The 15,724-nt window shown below is 66.8% G+C and overlaps 1 protein-coding gene across 1 annotated transcript in view; it reads left to right on the top strand.

The window, feature by feature from the left end:
• CELSR1 (cadherin EGF LAG seven-pass G-type receptor 1) overlaps positions 1 to 15,724 on the top strand; it is a 93,092-nt gene that overhangs the window by 67,385 nt on the left and 9,983 nt on the right. Inside the window, 12 exon segments of the mRNA XM_036019754.1 lie at positions 1,990 to 2,175; positions 3,203 to 3,316; positions 4,112 to 4,286; positions 4,853 to 4,994; positions 6,984 to 7,104; positions 9,754 to 9,937; positions 10,215 to 10,316; positions 10,888 to 10,982; positions 11,464 to 11,673; positions 12,859 to 13,042; positions 13,989 to 14,132; positions 15,267 to 15,480. Coding sequence (XP_035875647.1) covers positions 1,990 to 2,175; positions 3,203 to 3,316; positions 4,112 to 4,286; positions 4,853 to 4,994; positions 6,984 to 7,104; positions 9,754 to 9,937; positions 10,215 to 10,316; positions 10,888 to 10,982; positions 11,464 to 11,673; positions 12,859 to 13,042; positions 13,989 to 14,132; positions 15,267 to 15,480 — 1,871 coding nt within the window.

The raw sequence follows: 15,724 nt of genomic DNA, 5'->3' as shown, positions 1-15,724 counted from the left end.
AAGCTCGGGAAAGGTCATGTGAACGCACACTGTCCACCAGCTTCCTCCGCCCCCCTCCCGGCTCCTCTCCCTGGAGGAAGCAGCTCCTCAGCCTCAGGGTCTGCCCTCGTCCTGTCCCCGTCCCCGGTGCAGGCCTCGCCCTCGCCACGGCCTGGGGTGGGCGTGTCCGCGTCTGGGAGACGCTGTGTGCGAGGCTGCACACCGGGGCCTACAGACCCTGAGCTCTGGGCGCCATGGGTCCCTCGTCATCCATCCGGGCGCTACCGCACCCACAGGGTGTGTCCCGCCGCCCCGTGGGCCACCCATCTGGGAACACTCCCGTGTGGCAGGGGCAGAGGGAGGGGACCGAGGTGCTCCCTGCCCGAGGTCCGTCCGTGGGGACAGGGCTCCCCGTGGGGTGGCTGATCACGGGGACAGATCCCCGAGGGGCGTGCCCAGCCCTGCCCTGCAGGGGCCGGGGCTCGGAGCCCTGACAGCAGCCTCTGTCTGTGAGCCCGCGTGTCCCTCCCCGGCGTCACCGCTCTGAGCCTTTTCAGACTGGCATCAGACCGCAGGGCCGGCCCGTGTGCATCCGGACGATCGCAGCCGACATTTTGCCCCCGGTGACTTATTGTCTCCTCCGCGTGCCGGGCAGCCCCAGGAGCCCGCGCTGGGCCAGAAGTCGGCAGGGACGGCTCTGCCCGGGGCTGGCGTTTTTCCTTTGCGGTTGTTTCCGTGTTTGAACAAATTTAAACCGGCTGTTTTGGTCCAGGTGATGAACCAGAGCTCGCACGTTGTCCTTTGGCACTGGGGTCTCCGTAGGAAAAAAGTGCACAGTTGGCAGGAACAAGCCCCGAGGCCACAGACTCCCGTGGTGTTAGAGTAATTACGCTGTGGGTGGCTCATCCGAGGTGAAGGGTTTTTGCCCGCGAGAGTGGGTGGCGAGAGTGGAGGCCTTTGCGGGGGGAGATCGGCCAGGCCCCGGCGGCCACCCAGAAGGCCACCAAAGGGCAGTTCCCAAAGGCCTGTCGTCCGGGCACTCCGGGAATGCTCTGGCGTATCTCTGAGGGATGCGTGGGGAAGGCAGGCCTCCTGCGGGTGCATGGGCTCCGCGGGCAGCAGCTCAGGGTGTCTTGGCCTCCGCGGCCGGCCAGACCAGCGGCGCGGTCACCCGGCGGCCCAGGCCATTTGGGCGGTTGCTCCCTGGAGCCCTGCATCTGCTTGCATTGTCAGTGGGATTACCCAGCTGTTGTCGAACGCCGCTCCTAGATCTGGTGACAGCCCCACGGTGGCAGCTGGCGCCGCCATAGTCCCGGGATCTGTCCTGCAGGAACCACGTGTGGGGGTGGGGGGGCGTGTGTCACTTTTATTGCCGTGCCACCGGCTTCGGGTTTTGTTGGCGAGGACGGTGAAGAGCCAGCGAGGGACAGGGAAGCGCTGGCTCCCGTCTGGGGACACGAGGAGGCAGAGCGTGGAAAGGTGACAACCCTCTCCTTGGTGACCGTTGACCGAGACGAGTTATTAGTTGTGTTTTGTTTGTGATCAGCTACAGTGTTCCCTATTTTCCTTCACGATTTCTTCTTTGGCCCGCGGGGTGTTTAGGAAGCATTGATGTACTTTGGAATGAGCGACAGGCCCACTTTCCAGTGTGTTGTTCTGGGCTGTTCCGGGCACAGGTGCGGGTCAGGGAGCATCTGCGTGCGCGGCATTTCGGAGCGGGGAGACCGATGCAGGCCTGCCCCGCAGCCCGGCGGGGTTTGCTTCCGGAGCAGGAGCCCGGCAGCCGCTGTGCCAAGGGGTGGTCCCCGTACCTCGGGGTGGTCCCCGTACGTGGGTCTGACGGGCGTTCTCACCCTGCGCCTCCGTCAGCACCTGACACTTCCTCCCTAGAGAAAGGCGCACGCTGCTGAGGGGGTCACGGGCAGCGAGAAAGGACAGCTGCCCGAGGGTGCGGGCCGCCCGGGGTGGCCGTGCGTGTAGCCTCTCTGTCTGACGCCCCCCCCCCAACAGATCCTGGACAGCCACATCCAGTTCGAGGTGTCCCACGGCCCCGCGGACGTGGCGTCCATGAGGCTGTCCAGGTCACGCGTGACGGACGGGGAGTGGCACCACCTGCTGATAGAGCTGAAGAGCGCCAAGGAGGGCAAAGACATCAAGTACCTGGCGGTCATGACCTTGGACTACGGCATGGACCAGGTGAGTTGGCGCCTGCACCCCCTTTGGACAAGGCCCCTGTGTCGGGTCTGGGGGAAAACCGAGGGACCCTTCGGTGCCCCAGGACCCTCCAGGGCCCTGGGAGGTTTGGGGGCACACGCTCTGAGCCTCCCCACAGTTTCGGTCTCACATCTGCCTTGTGCTGAGGCCCCGGCATCTGCACCTGATCCCCTTTGTCGAGGGTCAGCTCTGGGGTCAGGAACTGCACTCCACCCGGGTGCCCCAAAATGTGCCTTCAGCAGGGGCCTCTTACAGCAAAGGCGTCTCTTGAGACACGATTGCGTGCCCCTCACTGGGCCTTTGGGTGCAAAGATCGATATCGCACGGGCTGCTGCCCTCAGAGTGGATGGTGCACGCAGGTGGGTGAGCAGTGAAACCCAGTACTGGGGCGGGGGCCCCCGAGGTGCACCCGCCCGCCCGCCCCGGATGGCACGAGCGATCCCAGGCAGGGCGCACCCGGAGAGCACTTGCTGAACCCCATGAGTTTCCATGGTTTGCAGCCAGGTAACAAGGGGCGTGTCCTGCAGGACGCCCACACTCATGGGTGCCTGCCAGGTGCTCTTGGCATCCGGGCCCTCGCACACCTGGTTCTGAGAGCAGACGGCAGGCCCAGTCCACGGGCACACCTTCCCGGCCCAGGGCCTACGGGGGGGCAAGGGGGGCGTCTTAGCTCCCCCAGCAGCGGACACATTTTTTCTTCTGCTGCCGACACCCCCGTTCACCAAGCTCTTCCTCACACAGCGGCCGGTTTTGCAGGCGGGAGGGTTGCCCCTGCCCCCCCCGTCTCCCCGAACTGACCATCTTGGCGGGGCCGGAACGCAGACGCCCGCCCGTCACCCACAGACGCCCCTGTTTCCCGCCGAGAAGGCTGAGCCGGCCCTCCGTGGGAGGCCCAGGGGGCCCCGGACTGTGGGGCCTTTGCCGAGGCAGCTGAGTTGGAGATCTGAGCATGCTCCTCTCAGCCAGAAGGCGTTCCCCGAACGGTGGGCATGGCCCCTCTCGTTCGCAGGACACGGTGCAGATCGGGAACCAGCTCCCGGGGCTGAAGATGAGGAGCGTGGTGGTGGGTGGCGTGTCTGAGGACAAGGTCTCCGTGCGCCGCGGCTTCCGGGGCTGCATGCAGGTAGGACGGAGCGCGGGGCCGTGCCTCGCGCTGACTCGGGGTGCCGCTGGTCACCTGCTAGTTTCCACTTTAAGAGCCACCCCAACCTGAACCAACCCAGTTTCCTACTTAGACCCGTCCTCCCCACGTTTCCCCACCTTCTCTCCCCAAAGCCCCCGCCTCCCTGCCACACGGTCGGCCACCTGCATCTGTGCTTTCATGGCACGGCCAGAGCTGGCTCCTCACTACCTCCACCGGCCCCGCCTGTCCACCACACCTGCACGGACCCCACCCTCGTCCCCTCGTCCAGCTGTTCTGGCAGCTGCTCATAGAGTGGCCCAGCTCACAGCCCCTGGGCTCCCACCTCAAGGAAATAAACTATATCCCTCCACCTTGCTGCCACCCCCACCCTGAGCCCCTCCCCCAGCTCTCTCCTGCCACACCCGGCCCCCTGCCCTGGGCCTCGCCAGTGTGGCCCCACTGTGGTGCCTTGGGCGGTGGCCCCTCCTCCCGGGATGCCCACTGCCCCCACAGTCATACCTTCCGTGACCTTCCGGTGTTCTTCCCTGTGATGCTCACCGGTGAGGGTTACTGGGGCGCGGGAGCCTCCTGTCTTCATTTCTGGGGGCCTTTCTCCCCACCCGGAATACAGCCTCCGCCCCCTTCCCCCCACCAGTCCCAGGGTCATAGGTCAATGAGGTGTTGCGTTAGAAGCGTGGGACCAGACAGAATCGGGGTTCCTGAGCCCCCAGGGCCCCGTCGGGATTCCTGCCGCCCCAGGCCCGAGACTAAGCCCGGCTGCCCTTTCCTCCCCAGGGCGTGAGGATGGGGGAGACGGCCAGCAACATCGCCACGCTGGACATGGACGACGCCCTCAAGGTCAGGGTGAAGGACGGCTGTGACGTGGGGGACCCGTGCGCCTCCAGCCCCTGCCCTCAGCACAGCCAGTGCCGTGACACTTGGGACAGCTATGCCTGCGTCTGCGACAAGGGTGAGCGCCCACCCGAGGGCGACGCCTGTGGTGTCGCCAGCGCAGGGAGGAAAGCCGAGCGGGGGGGGGGGGGGGGGGTGGCGTCCCCACCAACTCGGTGCATCTGGGAGCCCCGAGCTTTGGTTCGGAACGAAGGAGCAGCTCTGTCTGTGTCTCATCCGCCCTCGGCAGGGGGGCCCTCCGGGCTCCCAGATGAGGGAAGAAATAGGGAAAAGTCCACTCTAACACGTGTGCTTTCACCGTTTGCTTTGAACCCTGAGAGGCTGTAGTGGTGCTCAGCTGGCGCCCCACACCGTGTGCCCTGGGGCGGCCGGGCCCCTCTGCCCCGTTCCCCACTGTCCCGGGGCCTGGGCACGCCCTCTCGTCTGTGTGCCCGAGTCTGACCCCCCGGATGCTCGGGCTCCCCGTGGCCTTGCCCAGCGGCCTGGCACGTCGCGTCTGGGGAGCGCACACGCCGAGATGTCTTACGCGGAGGGTCCGGCTCCGGGGGGCGGGCCTGCCCTAGCCAGTGGCCAGCGGCCAGCGGCCAGCGCTGGGGCGGGGGTGATGCTGGCCTGTCCCCCCAGGGCACTTCGGAAGGAAGTGTGTGGACGCCTGCCACCTGAACCCCTGCGAGCACACGGCGGCCTGTGTGCGCAGCCCGGGCGCCCCCCGGGGCTACGAGTGCGAGTGCGGGGCCCACCACCACGGGCCGTACTGCGAGAGCAGGTGAGAGTCCCCCCCGCCCCCTGCCTCCTGGCACCGCCGCCTGCTGTGCCTGCAGGTGCCGCCCCGGCCCGGCGTCTCCTCCTCTCGTCTCTTCGTACACGTGGTTCCGGGCCAAGGACCTACTTTTTCCCCTCAACTTTGGCGTGAGATGAATGAGCGTCTGATTGGGCGTCCGGAACTCGGCCTCAGGGAGCACGTTTCCCCTCGGAAACCTGCAAACAGCTGGTTCACCTGCAGCCCGCCGGGCTCCGAGCCGGCTGGCCCTGAGACTCAGGAAGACATGTGTCACCGCGTGAAATGCTGTCACCGTGTCCGGCGTGCACGAAAGCCCAGGGCCGTCGCAGGCGATTCACTGTCCCCAGCTGGGAGCCTGGTTCCCCGCCGGCCGTGGTCCTTAGCCCGTGCCAGCCGTTCGGGCGCAGGAGCCGCGGGGCCACCCGCAGCCCCACCTGGCAGGGTTGTCTCGCTCTGCTCTTTGTCACTTGGGGACCGTAAAGTGTGTGGTAATGCTGCCCGTGAGTGAGACGCAGCGGTGCCCTCAGCCCGTGATCTCGCGAGAAGACAGGCACCCGTCTGGGTGACAGGGGATGGGAGGCGGGGAGGCCGGAGGAGCGGGCGTTTCAGGGGCAAAGCAGCAGCAGCAGGGCCTGAGCCCCGCGGTGGGAGGAGGCCGCCTGTGGAGCCCAGGGGGCCAGGCCTGGAGGCCGTGCTGTCTGGCATGTCCTGCGGCCGGCGGGCAGACAGGCCCGGGAGGGGCCTGCCGAGCATGTGGGGACAGAGCTGGGCTCTGCGGGGGCCTTGGGGCCAGGGGTCTGGGCCTCAGAGGCCCCGGTTCCCTGGTGGAGCCAGGTTGGAGCAGGCAGGAGCCAGGGTGGGGGCCAGCTTGGAGGCTGTGCGTGTCCCCGAGGCCTGGCGCTGCAGGTGTTTGGGGTGAGGAGGCGGTGCGAGACGCAGTCCACCGAGGCCCTGGGGTCCCCACACAGCAAGTGCAGGGCCACGGCCACCAGACTGGAGCCCCCAGACCCAGGAACTCCGCTCCATTCGTTTTTATGGCCCTGCTGGGTACACAGTTGGTGCTCAATAAATAGCTCATCAGGTGAAGGAGAGTATGAGGGGGACAGGAAGGTGGGCGTAGTGCCACCAGTCAGGGTAGGAAGCACAGGACAGCACTTGATTTTGAGGTGCCTGAGGGATATTGGCGGGGTGCTGTCACACAGGTGGGTGGGTCTACAGGCACGCTCAGGTGAGCCGTCAGGTCAGTGGTAGGGTGGCAGCGACAGGTGGCAGCCAGCACCTGGGAGGTGGGGCTGGCCTGGTCACCTTCAACATCACGCCCACCCCAGAGCCTGCTGGTGCAGGCTGACAAGGCCTGGGTGGGTGTGGTGATTCGGCGGAGCCCATGGGGTCCCGCTCCTGGTTACTCGGAGCCCGCCGGGGCAGATGGCATTCTGTGCAAAGCTGCTCTGAGCCTCCGCGGGGCTGTGGCCAGCATCTGCCCCCTGGGCCTGGGGCCCCGGGGTGTTGCCGAGCCCTGTTGTGCACCCTGAGCTGGCAGATGCCCAGGCCCAGCGATCCGGGCTCAGCGTGCTGTGTGTGGGGCCGGGGCCAGCTGTCACTGAGCCCCATGGCCAGGTGCCACAGTGCGGGTGCTGAGGCAGGGACCACGTGTGTGCGTCCTGCTGACAGCAAGCCTGGGCTGGGGTTCTCGCCTGTGTCTCCCGGTGGAAGAGAAAAAGGAAGCAAATTATGTTAAAATAACAGTTCGGTAGGTAGAACCCTTCCAGAGGCAGGCCCCTCAAGGCTGGGGTTAGGACATGAGATTCTAAGACCCCTGGGGGCCAAGGCAAGTGGGGCAGGGGGAAACTGAGGCCCTGCGAGGGGAAGGCCGTGCCCAGGACCCGGCCAGCCAAGGCCCCGCCTGCAACAGTGTTTTCCGGAAAGACTGCGATGCACTCCCTCCTTTCACCTGCCGCCTTGTCTTCCTGGCAGGGTCGACCTTCCGTGCCCCAAAGGCTGGTGGGGGAACCCCGTGTGCGGGCCGTGCCACTGTGCCGTCAGCAAAGGCTTCGACCCCGACTGCAACAAGACCAACGGGCAGTGCCAGTGCAAGGTGAGGCCGGCCTGCAGGTGGCCGGCGGGGTCGCGTCCCCCATCCTGCACCCTGAGTGCTGAGCCCGGGGGTGGCCCCACGTGGGCCTGGACAGAGTCACACACATGTCCTGAGCCCCGGGAAATCAGTGCACACACACACACACACACACACTGATGTGGGTTGAGGCTTTGTGCTGCCCCACCCAAAGGGACTGAGTACCCCCAGGCTGGTTTTCACCTGTGAGCTGGTTTGGACCCTGGGAACTGAGTCGTCAGCGCCACAGCCTGTGAGTAACAGGAAACTGAGCACTTTCTGTGCTGTTGGCTCAGCTTTGGCACGAGCTGCGGTTCTCCATTGTCCTGGTCTTTTATCCGACCAGCATTCAGTGACACCCAAAACTGTCAAATATGAGAAGCCTAGAGCATATCCCAGTTCCCCAGTCCAACTCCTGTTTGTGATGGGGCCTTCCACGCCTCTTGTCCATCCCATCCCAGAGCCACACTGCCACCTCGAGTCTGAGTGCAGAGCCCCTCCCACTGCCTCCCATCCGAGCGCAAAGCCCCATTCCCTGCTCCTGTCTGAGCGCAGAGCCCCATCCTAGCCTCAAGTCTGAGCCCAAAGCTCCACCCCTCGCCTCCGGTCTGAGCGCAAAGCCCCGCGTCTCACCTGGAATCTAAGTGCAAAGCCCCACTCCCGCCTACAGCCTGTGCAGAGCCCCTCCCCCTGACTACTTTCTGAGGCCAGAGCCCCGTCCCCGCCTCCAGTCTGAGCACAAGGCTCCGCGCCCCGCCTCCCGTGTGAGAACAACCCCTCCCACCTCGTGTCTGAGCGCGAAGCCCCATTCCCACCTACAGTCTGAGAGCAGAGCCCCGCCCCCTGACTCCTGTCTCAGTGCAGAGCCGCATCCCCGCCTCCAGTCGAGTGCAAAGCCTCGTTCCCGTCTCCCTCTGAGCACAGAGCCCCATCCTTGCCTTGAGTTCGCGTGCAAAGCCCCGCCCCTCTGCTCAGGTCTGAATGTAAAGCCCCGTTCCCGCCTCCTGCCTCGAGTCTGAGCGCAGAGCCCCGTCGGTGCCTCGAGTCTGCGTGCAAGGCCCTGTCTCCCGCTAGGGTAGGGGTGTCAAACTCATTTTCACCGGAGGCCACATCAGCCTCGCAGTCGCCTCCGAAGGGCCAAATGTCACTTTAGGACCATATAAATGTAACTGCTCCTTAACAGGAGAGAGCTAGGTGCTGCTGCCGCGTAGAAACAAGGTGCTGGGCGGATAAAACGAGGTGGAGGGCCGGGTTCTGCCCGCCAGCCTGGTGTTTGTCACGTGTACACTAGGGTCTCAGCACAAAGCCCGCCCCTCGCCTGTTGTCTGAGCGCAACGCCCCATCCCCGCCTGGATGAGAGCAAAGTCCCACCTCCGCCTTTACTCTGTGCGCGAAGCCCGCCCGCGCCTCCTGTCTGAACGCAGAGCCCCGCCCCCTGGGGGGAAGTCCGAGCGCAAAGCCCCGCCCACCGCCTCCTGCCCGAGTGCAGACAGAGCCCCATTCCCGCCTCTGGTCTGAGAGCGGAGCCCTACCCCTCGCCTTGCGTCTGGAGGCACACACTCGCCCCCAGCCCGGTGTCTGAGCGTGCTGCGGCGTTCTCAGCCCTAAGCCTGTAAGACCCCTCCCTCCTCGGCTCGGGGACCCGGCGTGCACCCTCAGCGTCCTGTTAGCAGCTGCTGTTGAGCTACTGCGACTGAGTCTAGGGGTAAAGGTCCGCTGGTCAAAGTAGCCACGTGGCGTGCGACCTGTGCCATCACACGGATGCGCTTGCACCCCAGGAAGGGGAAAGGGCCACTGTAGGGGCGCGTGCTGATGCTCCCCAGCTCCCTTCAGGGCTCTGGAAACGTGACCTGTCTCCTGAAACGCTTAAATGAAAAAGTCACAACAGCTGTAGGGAACCGGGACCTGGTTGGTGGGGCACCAGGGGGCGTCAGGGGGCCGCAGGGGTGGGAGAGCAGTGGGGATGGGTCCTTTAGGGAAAGGTGCCTAGAATTTTTTTCCTTGTAAAAAACTGTAAGACGTGCAGAAAGGAATTTAAAAGGAGGGTAGGGGTCCGCCTGCCCTCCCAGGGTGACTGTCCATACGTGTGTGCCTCCTCCCAGCACCGGCACGCACGCAGTCGGGACCCCGTGTGGACTGTTCCGTGTCCCTGCTGCCACGGAAGCAAACGGTGACACTGGCCGGGAGTCCTCCCAGGTCACGACCCATTCCAGTTTTCAGTGGGGGACCCTGGAGTGACCGGGCAAGGCTGGCACAGCCAGTGAGCGGCTGAGCTGGACGTGAACCCAGGACCTTCTGAATCTGAAGCCCATGCCCTTGACCCTGAGCTGCCCCGTGGCAGACATTCAGGCAGCTCCTGGTTTCTTCAGAGGCCCAAAACAAAACGCTGCGAAGACCATTCTCGTACCCGTATCTCCGTCTGAATCTCTGGTCTTTTTAGGATGAGTAGGCAGGTGGCCTCAAAAAGTTCAGAAACGAGAGTGGGGTGCCCTCCTGGAGAACGCCCCCGGCCTGGCGTGGCCCGGGGAATGTGGGGAACCTGGACGTGGCCCAGGACTCACCCCCGGCGGTGGGGGGGCGGCCCGCTGGCCTCTGGAGCCCCACACGCTGCCCCTGGCGTTTCTCCTGCCCCAGGAGAACCACTACCAGCCCCTGGACCAGGACGCCTGCTTGCCCTGTGACTGCTTCCCCGACGGCTCCCGCAGCCGCGCCTGCGACATGGACACGGGGCAGTGCGCCTGCAAGCCCGGCGTCATCGGCCGCCAGTGCAACCGCTGCGACAACCCTTTCGCCGAGGTCACCGTGCTCGGCTGTGAAGGTCTGCGGTGCCTCTCGACCCCCTTGGGGCCGTGTCGTGGGCACAGGCCGCCGGGCACGGGTGTCTGGGTGTCTGGGTCTCGGGAATTCTCAGCAGCCGCAGGGTCTGGCTGTGCCCACGTGGCCTCTGTGAACCTGGCCCATCGTCAGAGCCGGGGACCACCCCCACCCGTCGTTCTCACTGCTGGGTGGGGGGGCTCGAGGGGTCGGTTTGCTGGGGGCAGAGGGCCCTCTATGTGTGGGGCACGGCTGAGGGCTTTCCTGCCTGTGCCCCCCAGTGATCTACAGCGGGTGTCCCAGAGCGTTTGAAGCCGGCATCTGGTGGCCGCAGACCAAGTTCGGGCAGCCCGCCGCGGTGCCGTGCCCCAAGGGGTCCGTGGGTGAGTGCCGTGGCCTGTGAGGCCGTCCCCTCCCAGCAGGAAACCCGGGGGAGGCGGGTGGTTCGTGGGAGAGCTGTCTGAGGCAGTGGAGCTCATGTCCGGTGTTGAGAAACCTGGTTCAGCCAAAGTGTTGGGGGGGGGCAAATAGGGAACTTTTCCCTTAATGACAAGCGAGAAAACCTGGGAAGGGTGCTATGGCGGCGCACGGAGCTGTTTCTCCGCTCAGCAAGGGGGTTCCCTTCGCAAAGTGGGGTGGGGGCTGCATCTGCCCTTCAAGGGGTGTCGGGAGAGTGCACAGCTCGTGGCAGGCATGGGGTGCACGTGGATGTGGGGGCACTCGGCCGACAGCTGAGCTGGCTTGTGCCACGGGCTTGCTCCGATGTGTGTTCCTCGTGGCTGGGCTGGCTTTGCGGCCGTGGCCCCTGCTCGGCCCCGGGCCAGCGAGGGGTGCACATCTCCCCCGGGGTTTACACCCCAGGCAACGCGTGGGGTCTCGGTGCCCCCGCCGGACAAACACGTGTTCACTAGCCATTAGAACTTCAGGTTTCTCGAGCTCGCCCTCTCCCCCCAGGAAACGCAGTCCGGCACTGCAGCGGCGAGAAGGGCTGGCGGCCCCCCGAGCTCTTCAACTGCACCACGGCCTCCTTCGTGCAGCTCAAAGCCACGGTAGGGGCGGGCGTGGGGAGGGCCCGCTGGGAGGGCTGGCTGGGCGTCCGGGCAGCAGGGACCCTGTGGCCAGGCGCTGGCGCGGCTCAGGGCCCATCTGCTCTTTCTCCGTGAGGACCCAGCTCCGTGTCTGATTCTGCACACTCCCAGCCCCCGGGGTCGAGTCCCTGGGGCGTGTCCCCGGGCCCAGCCCCAGGGCCGGGGCGAGCCTGCTTCTACCCCTTCCCCCTCCCCTCAGTGCCTCCGCTGGGGTATTATTCCAACTGCTCCTTGGCCCGACAGACCCCCCTTTGCTGTGCCGCAGCTGTCAGCCAGGCCCACTGTGGGGTTTTGGGGGGGTCTCTCAGGTTCTCTCCTGACAAGGCAGTTCCCACCCGAAAGCGGTGTGGCTCTCCAAACAAGGGGGGCCCCCACGCAGCCACACAGGCGGCAGGTGGGTCTGCCGACACCCCCTGTGCCCCCCACCCCCACCCTGCTCCAGAACGAGAAGCTGAGCCGGAACGAGACTCGGCTGGACGGCGCCGGGGCGCTGCGGCTGGCCAAGGCGCTGCGGAACGCCACACAGCACGCGGGTGCGCTCTTCGGCCACGACGTGCGCACGGCCTACCAGCTGCTGGCCCGCGTCCTGCAGCACGAGAGCCGGCAGCAGGGCTTCGAGCTGGCCGCCACGCGGGACGCCGACTTCCACGAGGTAGGAGGGTGCGGATGCGGGGTCCCTGGGGGGGGGGGCCCCTGCTCGGGCAGGAGGGGCCGGGAGCTCGGGTGGGTGGCCCACGGGGGCTCGGGGGGACGGACGTGGTGCGTGCTGGGCTGCGCGAGGTCTCTGGGCCCGGGGTCCTGCTGGCCACACTCCCCTTTACGGACGTGAGCCCAGGTCAGTTTCGCTGGTCATGGACGTTACAGCCACTCAGGAAGGGCACAGGCGGGTCACCGTCGGGGGGACAGAAACAGGGATGGCCGCTAGCAGCTGGCCGTTGAGTTGGGCCCAGGCGGGGCTCTGTGCAGTTTACGTGAAGTAGCTCACTGATTCCACACGCACATCCGTGAAGGGGTGCAGCCACCCCCTGGTGTACAGGGAAGGAAACTGAGGCACGGAGCACCAGGGGCGCAGAGCTCCTGAGGACGGGGATTCCGGGGTCTCTGCTCCGACCCGCACACCCTGGGGTCCAGCTTTTGGGAGGCATGGCCTGTCCCACGCGGACCCCCCTGCCCGCCTTTGCGAGTCCCTGGCCCCTGAGGAATGTCTGTTTGGGATGACCCGTGAGGAGACTCGTTCCTCCCGATGTCTGCAGACTGCTCTTGGGGCGCAGAGCCCTGGCGTCCCCCTGTCTGTGCAGAGCCATGGGGGGTCCCCCAAATCTGCACAGAGCCCTGGGGGTCCCCCCATCCATGGATGCAGAGCCCCGGGGGATCCCCCCTGGTCCACACAGAGCCCTGGGGGTCCCCCTGTCTGTGCAGAGCTCTGAGGGAGCCCTTCCTGTCCACACAGACCCCCAGGGCCCAGGCAGGGAGGCTCCCGTCACCCTCACTGCAGTCCAGGCCTGAGAGTTTGGGCCAGCAGACTTTGTTCCTGCCGCTGACTCTTGGAGAACGCACGTGTCCCCTCCAGTTTCTGTCTCCGGCTGGGCTCCCGAGCCCCGGAGACCCCGAGAGTCTGCCCCTCGCTGCTGCAGCCCGGTTCTCACAGATGCTGGGGCGTGCGGGGGCGGGGCGTCACCGCACAGGCACCTGGCTGTCCCCTCCCTGCCCAGGCCCAGCCCAGCCTGGCCTCCGGAACCCGGGGAGCCCCCGTGGGTGAGGCAGGCCTCCCCGGGCTGCGCCCCCGCGCTGAGCGTTATCTGTCTGTCTGTCTGTGTGTGTGTGTGTGTCCGGCCAGGATGTCGTCCACGCCGGCAGCGCCCTCCTGGCGCCGGGCACCAGGGCGGCCTGGGAGCACATCCAGCGGAGCGAGGCGGGCGCGGCCCGGCTGCTGAGCCGCTTCCAGGACTACCTGGGCAACGTGGCGCGCAACCTGCGCAGGACCTACCTGCGGCCCTTCGTCATCGTCACCGCCAACATGAGTGAGCCCCGGGCGCCGGCACGGTGGGGGGTGGGGGGAGGGGGGCTCTGAGGGCACAGCCCGGGCCACCGGGTGCACCGCCCCGGCGCGGCCACCTCCTGGGGAAGGGTCAGCAGCACTGCCTCCCCTTTCCTTGCTGCACAACGGGGACATCGGACACTCTTTGTCCGGCCTGTCCACCGCTGACCTGCAGAAATGCACACGTCCCCCTGGGCCCAGGGGACTGGGGACCGGCACGGGCAGAGGGGCGGGCGAGGTGCCGCTGGCGTGCCCTCCATGGTCCCGGGGCCTTTCGGAGCTGGGGCGTGAGGCTGTCCAGGGGTGGCCCCGGGGCCGCGGGCCCAGGGCAGGACAGGGCGGCAGACAGGGCCAGAGTCAGCAGCAGAACGGACACCTCGTGAACTGAGTCCCCATGTGCTCGGGACAGGCTGCTCTGGGGTCAGGGGTTCACCAGTCGGCTCCTTCGTTAGCAGCAGCCCCACCCGGCCGGGCGGCGCTGGCAGAGGGCACAGCCCCGGGGGGCTGGCCCGGCGGGAGGCTCCTCGTTTCCCCCCCCTCGGGTGTAGGGGCACCCGGGCAGGACCAGGGATTGTCCCTTCCCGGACTCGTCCCCTTGATTTACCCACTTACCCGTCGCTGGACGGGTCTGTGACCCGCGGCGTCCCTACCAGGGAGGGGCGGGGGGCGCCCACTGGGCACAGGTCACGGGGTCACTTCCCGAGCTTGCCTCCGGTGCCGCCCCATGAGTCCCGACCCCGAGGGCCCTCGGGTGCCTGGTCAGCGACCGGACCTGCGGCGTGTTTGCCCCGTCCTGCTTAGGAGCCCCCTGCAGGGCCTCGGGGGTGAAAGAGCTGGGGGGGGGGGGGCACAGGAGAGTCTGGTCCCCAGACTGCGGGTCAGGGAGGCGGGGCGCGGAGCCTCACTGACGGAGACCGCTGTGCCCGCAGTCCTGGCTGTCGACGTCTTCGACAAGTTCAACTTCACGGGAGCCTGGGTGCCGCGGTTCCAGGACGTCCCGGACGGCTTCCCGGAGGAGCTGGCCTCCTCCGTGTTCTTCTCGGCCGACTTCTTCCAGCCCCCGGAGAGGAGGGGTGAGGCTCGGGGACACCGGGCGGGCCCCGGGGATCCTGCCGCTCCGTGAGGGGGCGGGGTGGCCTGCGGGGTGCAGAGATGCCGGCTCTCACTCACGGCAGGGCCGTCCTGCAGTCCAGGGGCGCTGGCCAGGGTGTTTGCTGCTCTCGGACCCAAGTGGCGGTGCCGAGTCACAGCCCACGGCTGCTTAGGTGTCTCTCCAGTGACCTGCTCCCCCCGACCCCCAGCTCCCCCCCCACTCCCGACAGGTGGACTCATGCTCAGCCCACCTTCCGCCTGCCCTCTTGGGCCTCGCCAGGCCGGCGATCTCCGCCCTCAGACCCTGACCTCCCATGGGAGCCAGGTCCCTCCTCTGCCCTGACTGTCCCCTAGGTGGACTACCCGCCCAGCCCGGGCCTCGCCGCCCATGCCCGTGCCCTGACCCACCCTTGGCCCCGACAGCGGAGGGGGTGCTCCTGCTCTGCTGGGGTGAGGCCTCCCCAACGGGGAGCCTCCCAGACCCCTGGCCAGCCCGCTGGTCAGCGGGAGACATGCGGAGCCTGTCGGGTGGTGGGGAACTGAGGCTTTATTTTTTTTTATTTATTTTTAAGATTTTATTTATTTTTAGAGAGGGAAGGGAGGGAGAAAGAGAGAGAGAGAGAGAGAAACATCAATGTGCGGTTGCTGGGGGCCGTGGCCTGCAACCCAGGCATGTGCCCTGACTGGGAATTGAACCTGCGACACTTTGGTTCACAGCCCGAGCTCAATCCACTGAGCTACGCCGGCCAGGGCGGAACTGAGGCTTTAGACCCAGTGATATATTTAGGGCCAGGCAAACCCGGGCCGGGACAGACCGGCTCTCCGCTCCAAGGCGAGCTCCGGGGCCTCCAGGCGCTCCCGAGAGGCCACCGTGCCGGGGACAGTGTCCGGTGCCCCCTGGCCCTTGTGCGATGCTCCCGGGAGATGGCAGCAGCCCCCCCCGCCCGCCCCCCAGCACCCCCTGTTCCGCCCTGTCTCCCGGGCCTCGTGTGCGGGGGCGACAGAGGCCCAGACTGCCTTGTCCCACTCAGCACGGTGTCCTCGGGGCCCGTCCACATGGACCCTGTCACGCAGGTGTCCAGCCCCACCCCCTCCCGCTCTCGCTCCCGTTGCAGACGGCCCCGCGGTGAGGCCCGGCAGTCGGAAGGCTGCCCCGCAGACCCCGCAGCCCCCGCGCCCCGGGCCCAGCCCTGAGAGGGAGGCCCCATTCAGGAGGCAGAGGCGGCACCCGGACGAGCCCGGGCAGTTCGCCGTGGCCCTGGTGGCCATCTACCGGACGCTGGGGCAGCTGCTGCCCGAGCACTACGACCCCGACCGCCGCAGCCTCCGGTAAGGCCGGCCGGGAACATGGGCGGGGCCCCTTCTGGGGTGGCTGGGGCTCTCCTTGCATCGGCACCTGCACCTCCCTGCCATGGCTGGGCGGCTCGGTGGTTTGGAACTTCCTCCCATGCACCAAAAGGTTACGGGTTCGATCCCTGGCCCCGGCATGTACGGGAGGCAGCCGATCGCTGTGTCTCCTGGTGGTGCGTGTCACGGGGCCGCCACAACTCCGTGCCCATGGCATCCCTTCGTC

The sequence above is a fragment of the Phyllostomus discolor genome, chromosome 2, assembly GCF_004126475.2.
Source record: "Phyllostomus discolor isolate MPI-MPIP mPhyDis1 chromosome 2, mPhyDis1.pri.v3, whole genome shotgun sequence".
Classification (NCBI taxonomy): domain Eukaryota; kingdom Metazoa; phylum Chordata; class Mammalia; order Chiroptera; family Phyllostomidae; genus Phyllostomus; species Phyllostomus discolor.
The sequence above is the reverse complement of the archived record's forward strand: the minus strand, read 5'-3'. Positions and strand labels throughout refer to the sequence as shown.